The sequence below is a fragment of the Olea europaea genome, chromosome 18 (assembly GCF_002742605.1).
Source record: "Olea europaea var. sylvestris chromosome 18, O_europaea_v1, whole genome shotgun sequence".
NCBI classification, from domain to species: Eukaryota; Viridiplantae; Streptophyta; class Magnoliopsida; order Lamiales; family Oleaceae; genus Olea; species Olea europaea.
This window is the reverse complement of record NC_036254.1, coordinates 18,957,008-18,963,428: the sequence shown is the minus strand read 5'-3', so window position 1 is coordinate 18,963,428 and position 6,421 is coordinate 18,957,008. Positions and strand designations below refer to the sequence as shown.

The 6,421-nt window shown below is 33.0% G+C and overlaps 1 protein-coding gene across 1 annotated transcript in view; it reads left to right on the top strand.

Moving 5' to 3' along the window:
- The first annotated feature begins 2,227 nt into the window (after nt 1-2,227).
- LOC111367677 overlaps nt 2,228-6,421 on the top strand; it is a 13,640-nt gene continuing 9,446 nt past the window's right edge. Inside the window, exons 1-2 of the mRNA XM_022988669.1 lie at nt 2,228-2,785; nt 5,401-5,512. Coding sequence (XP_022844437.1) covers nt 2,588-2,785; nt 5,401-5,512 — 310 coding nt within the window. The 5' untranslated portion in view covers nt 2,228-2,587. The remainder of the gene's footprint in view (nt 2,786-5,400; nt 5,513-6,421) is intronic.

Here is a 6,421-nt window from a genome sequence, read left to right as displayed (position 1 = left end):
AAAAAATATGGTAATCTAAAAAAATAAAAAATCAAATAGAAAAAAATGAAGAATAAACAAAAATAAAAAACCAATATGCGCGGAGTGGAGAGTTCGGAGAGTTTCTCCGAACTCTCTAGAGAGTTTACTCCAAACAAGAGAGAGTGAACTCGAGTTTGAAGTAAACTCTTCGGAGAGTTTGGAGAAACTCCAGGGTCTCTGTGGCTACGCTATATGTTGTTTTTGGTATTGAAATAATATAATTAACATCAAAATCGAACAAGAAATTCCAAGTATTTTAAGCATCAAGGCAACCAATAAACTTCTTGGATTGGAAGGCTTACGAGCAGCGACTCAAGAAAATGCATCTTTCCCTCCCACTTAGTTTTAGATTTGGATCAGTTTATTTTTTTAAAATTCTAAGGTTGGTCTAATCACAAATTGCGCTTGGTCGACACTTTTTTTTGGTTTCATTGCTAATTTGTTATATCAATAAAAGAATTTAACTCACCAATAGGCACTTTCCTAGGAAATGTGTCCAGGTTGATGAAATAAGACTAGAAAGTTTTACATTGATTTCCAACTTGCCACAACTTTATTGTATCTTATGTGTAGTTTTATGGAACCATGCTTATATGTAGCCATATCGTTGAGTTGTATAACCTAATCTATTATCATTGTCATATTGCGGAGTCTCTGCACAGTTCGCATAGATTGTGTGGAGTGTTCACACAATGTGCGGACGGAGTGCGGGCTCCGCACAATCCGCACAGATTGTGCGGAGTGTCCGCACAATGTACGGACGAAGTGCTCACACTCTGCATAGAAGGTTTCTTCGGATTTTTTTTTAAAATTTAATCATGCAATTAGTTTGTTATATTATTAGTTAAAAATATGCATTAAATCTAATAAAAAAAATACAATTATAACAATATAATACAAAAAAAAACTCTCAAAATAATCATTGCTAACAACAAAAGAATATAAAAAAAAGCAAGAAGACAAAAATGAAAAAAGTAAAACAAAGAATGATACAAAAAATTTGGCATTATTGTTCGAATGGAAAATGCATTATTGAAACACAAAAAACTTTTTCAATCACCAGGTTAAAATATGGATTTATTGTGTGTGTTAAATTTTTTTTATATAATCATAATAAATCTTCTTATTACGTTAATAAAATTACAATAATTTTTTTAAAAAAAATAGCATTAAAAAATCAATTTTATCTTCAACAAAAAAAGACATTTAAAAATTAGCAATTTCATAACTATTTTTTTTAATTCCTAGAAATATAGTTATAAAAAACGAAATAATATTGAATTACAAAAACCAATATCTGTCGTATTAAAGACAATGTGCAATAAATACGGTATGATGTAAATACTGTATGATGCAAATACAGTGTGTTGTAAATACGGTATGCTGCAAATATGGTATGCTGTAAATAAGGTATGATGCAAATACAGTATGATGCAAATACAGTATAATGTAAATACCATATTTACAGCTTACCGTATATGCTGCCCAACATATTTGCAGCTTACCGTATATATACTGCCTACCATATTTACAACTTAGCGTATATACCAATTTTTGCACTTACAAATACCGATAATGCAAAATACCGTACATTCACTTACCAAACAAAATGTCAAAAAAAAATTTCAGATATTCATCTTTTCGACATAAGCGTAAAATAAATATTAAAATATATGAAGCACAAAATATAAACGCATATGAATATGCAAGTCGATTTATAATTTTGTGCTCAATCTTCAATTTTCTAATATTGAATTAGAAATATAATTTTCACATTCAACTCAATCATATCAACACTATTAAAAAATACAAGCAAAATAGTTTGCATATTTCTTATTCAAATATAAAATATACAAGCATATTTTTTTCTAGAAAACAAAATACTGTTGCAATTGTAAAAATAATTTGCAATTATTTTCTTATATCATGAAAATATTTCTAGACATTGTTTCAAAAACTTTCCAAAAAACTAAAATTTATACGCTAATAAAAATACGATAAATATAAAATTCGTGCAATGCACGTAATAGTGACTAGTATTTATAATATCACAATGACAATAAAAACCTCTCAAATGCTCATTCGCTAGTTGAAGCTCGTTTTTTCTTATTAATTTATTTTCACATTTATCTTCTAAATAAAAAATTCATAGTAAAAAAAAACGAATAGTCGAACACATTTTTTCCAATAACTTCTGGAAAAATGGGAAAGTTCACTAGCAAACCAGTATGTTTCCAGATGAAATTGTAACCATTTTTGTTTTGAAGGCGGATCTTAGCTGTCTCCAACTCCGAAGAAAATAATCCGTAGCCCAACAACACATTCGAAGCTCGTGGTACAATACAGTAATGCATTCAAATCCAATTTTTTATTCACAGTCGGTCCTTTTGTCCCAATTCCAATTTCTCTCTCATAAAGCATAAACCCTCCCCCTGTTCTTTCTTCTATGCTCCGTGATTCTGTTACACTTTTCGTTCCTACACACGCTGAAGATTAACATAAAATTCAAGAAAAGTAGTAGAAAACAGAACAGAACAATAATCAATCAGGAAAAAAGAGAGCAAAAATGGATTTTGGCGACATGACACCTATATTCGGGGAAGTCGAAGCAGTCTGGTCCGCACCGAGCACCACTCCGTTAGAGCCCTTTCTCTTTCGCGTTCACGGCTTGCAAAATGACCCTTCTGGCCTCAGAATCATCGTGACTGACTTCCAGTCCAATACTTTTGAGGCCATCAGGACCCGTCATCAGCTCGAAGACATGGTCAGTTTTTCACTTTGTGGTTAAATTCGTATATTTTTTTAAATGGGATTTTACGTGAATCGTGCGTGATAGATAGAATCGCTGCATTGGATGCATGTAAGTGCTGCCTTTTTCTTGAATTTTTTCGTTGTTTTTGGGTTGTGATTGCCGACTTTAGATCATTCTGGTGTTTAATATTGAAAAATGCCGGCGTTACAGCAATGTACGGTTCACCCAGCGTAAAGTAAATTACTGAAATGCATGTTTTTTCTCCTCCCCCTTTGGTGTTTTGACATTTGAGCAGTGGATATATCGCTTAAACAAAGGAGGCCCAAGTTAAATTATTGGTCAGGTCAAGTTTCTCTCCAAACATAATAAGACGCTACATGTTTGGCTAAGTTTCAAGTAAGTAGAAGTCACTTTTGAATAAGATTATTATTCAATATAAGCAATTTTTTTATGTCAGTTTTAAATAACCAACTTATTAATCTTTAAGGTCATGAATTAAAAATTTACATATTCTGTGGAAGTAATTTCACCCTTGTTTGAGCTCCATTTTTGACTAGAAAATGCATTTTTGAATAGTGCAATGATGTGAAATGTGTGTTTAAAAAATAAGGAAAAATTTTGGATATGCATGTAATAATATTTTATTGAAGAATGTGTGGTTAAAATGATGTCAAAATATTGTTTAAAAATGCATTTTTTTCCAAAGAATGGGGCTTAAACAAGGGCAAGCATAGCCAAATGTACTCTTACTACACTAAAAAACAATAATTATTTAGAGAGTTTATAAATTAGATAAGTGAATTAATTCAAAAGTGTTTTATATTTTTACTACTTGTACATGTATACTTTTATACATATAGGAATTGTTAAAAAAAAAAACCTGGATGTAGACATATGTTCATACATAGAAAACAACTATTGCAAATTGTTTTCACCATTGCATGATTCGGTTAAGTGGAGATATTGCTTCGAAGTCGTAAGTCCGTGAAAATGAAGGCAAAATGAAATGGGATAGAATTGCCTATATAATGGTGTTTTGTCAATTGTTTTTCCAAATCAGGTCTTTCAAGCCGTTGTAACCTCAAATCATTACGTTCTACAAAATGGAAAAAATATACTAACTGTGATGTATGCTTTGCCAAAACATTAGGGATGGGGTTGAGTTCGGTTTGGGTAAAAAGAAAAAAGCAAGTGGCTTTAGATACATATCCTGAGAAAGAGTTGAATTGATAAAATAGTTGTTGTCAAGTACAGTTTTTTAGTATGTATTATGAACTTTTATCGATTTAATCGTTTATGGATTCATTTTATATACTCGTTAGTCTCTAAAGGATTTGAAATAAATTTTTTATCTTAGCAATGTTATTAATTTAACACACTAGCCGAGTTAGGAATGAAGATTTTTATTATTTAAGAAAAGTTTTTAATTTAAAAAATCAATGTTTCAGTGCACCTTGTATTTGATTTCATTGTTTCTACCTATAGAAAGCTGCAGCCTACAAGATTGCGTAAAAAGGAAAAAAAGAAGGAATTCCCTAATCCTCGGTTTCCAAAAGGAAGAGCTTGAAATGCAGAGTGGATCTAGTCATTAGTTGAAGAATTTCAGTGCATCTCGATTAATGGTGTTAAAATTGTTGAAATCTAATGTATCCTTAAATTAAACCGAGTGATGAAGATATATAGAACTCTTTTTTGTTGTAACTTTTTCCATATTTAGACTATAACGGCTTGTAATATATGGAAGTACAATTGTAACATTGTGCTTGACAACACATAAGATATTTGTTTTGTATAGACTTGAATTTCATCATTTGTCAGGCAATTTCAATATATATTTTCTACTATATTTTAGGAGTATCTGCAATTAAAGTTGCTGTTTTTCATAAGGTTCTTTCAACTCTTCCTGGAACTACCAGCAGAAAAAAGTTAATATTCTTTTCTTTGTTAGTTTGAGCCTGCAGTTTTCTGCATATTATATTTGGTAGTTTGACTTTAAAAACCTTATAGAGATCAGTTTGAAAAAATATGGAGTTAAGTCTCTAGCGAAGCGTGTGCATTGCAATAGTGAAAGCAAATAAGGATGGTAAATCTCTGACATAATATGTTTCAATGGTGTTAGCTGAAAGTATGCCAAATATATTTTCTACATGTGCTCTACCCAGTCATTTCATTTTGAAATAATTACTCCGTTGTAAAATGCATTACTATCGAAAGCTTATTAGTTGTTGTCGACTGTGGATTCATTCTGGCCTTGCTACCTTAATTTTTTACAAATTAATAACCAGAAATCTATCACATTAAGCCCTTGTTTGACCCCCATTTTTTATAAATCATTTTCCCTCAAACTCATTTTCAACCACACATTTTATGAGATTGACAACTTTTATCATCTTTTCAACCACAGATTCATCAACTTTTGTCAAAATTTACTAAGAGGTTAATTTTTGTCTAAACCAAACAAGAGCTAAGATTTTCCACGACAAACTTTTCGAAAATAGACCCATGTTCGTTTGTTAGAGATGATTATTCCTTGTGATACTATCACTTGTTTGACTTTAATCTACTAAATTCTTGTTATATTTCATTTCTGATATAATTGTCATTTTTCCATCTCCTTTCTTACACAGAAAGACAACATTGGAATTGGTGGCAACTGGTCTGAATTTGTTGATTATATTAGAGCTTCCGTAAAATCTGAAGATGTGAAGCTCATTCTGGAGGGTCAATCAGAATCAGGAGGTAATTAATACTTAACTTCATTGCTTTGATGACATCATCATTGATGAGGACATCCAATTTTAATTAATTTTAGCAATTTTAATTATTTTAGTTGGAATTTAGGTTATTTTAATTTTATGGACTTTTGTATTGGGCTTGGCCCTAGGTTTGCAGTATTTTCCAGTATTTAAACCTATTTTACATTGTTATTTGGGATGATGAATTTGATGAATTAAAGAGTTGTTTTGCAGCCGTTTCCCCTCTCTTCCTCCCCGCTTCTGCCTTCTTCTTCCCTTCTCCTCCTCCTTCCCTTCTTGTTATTTATTGATTTATTAATCTCCCTACATCAAATTGGTATCAGAGCTAAATTTGGGAAAACATTATAGCTGTTGGCTGGTCTGCCTGCGAACCCTCGTGCAAAAATATACACAGAAAGTACTACTAAGCATCTACCACACGCCACAACCACTGTCCAAATTCTGTCACAACCACCATATCCCACTGCATAACCGCCACCAGCCCACTCACTCTCCAACCCGAGCTTACAGCAACCAGAAATTGAACCATACCCACCGAAATTACAACAACCGGTTTGTGTCTCCACGACCACGAACTACCTTAAACGGTAACCACCTCCCACACGACCACCACTAACAGTCACAGACTCGCAGTAACCCAGAAATCAGACCACCCCGTGACCGCCGTCTCTATTCATGAAAAGGTCCTTCCGGTCATCTTCTCAAACCGACGAGCAATAGGGGCAGAAGTGCGAAAACAGAAACCGCACCACCCAAGCCAGTCGGAGTTCACCAATCTTTCAGCCGTCGATTGCTAGTAGGCCGGCGACCCCAAGTAATTGAGCCTCTCCTCCGACAGCACCGCGACTCCCACGCGACCAGACAGTGCATCCAGAGGCCGTGCAGTGGATAT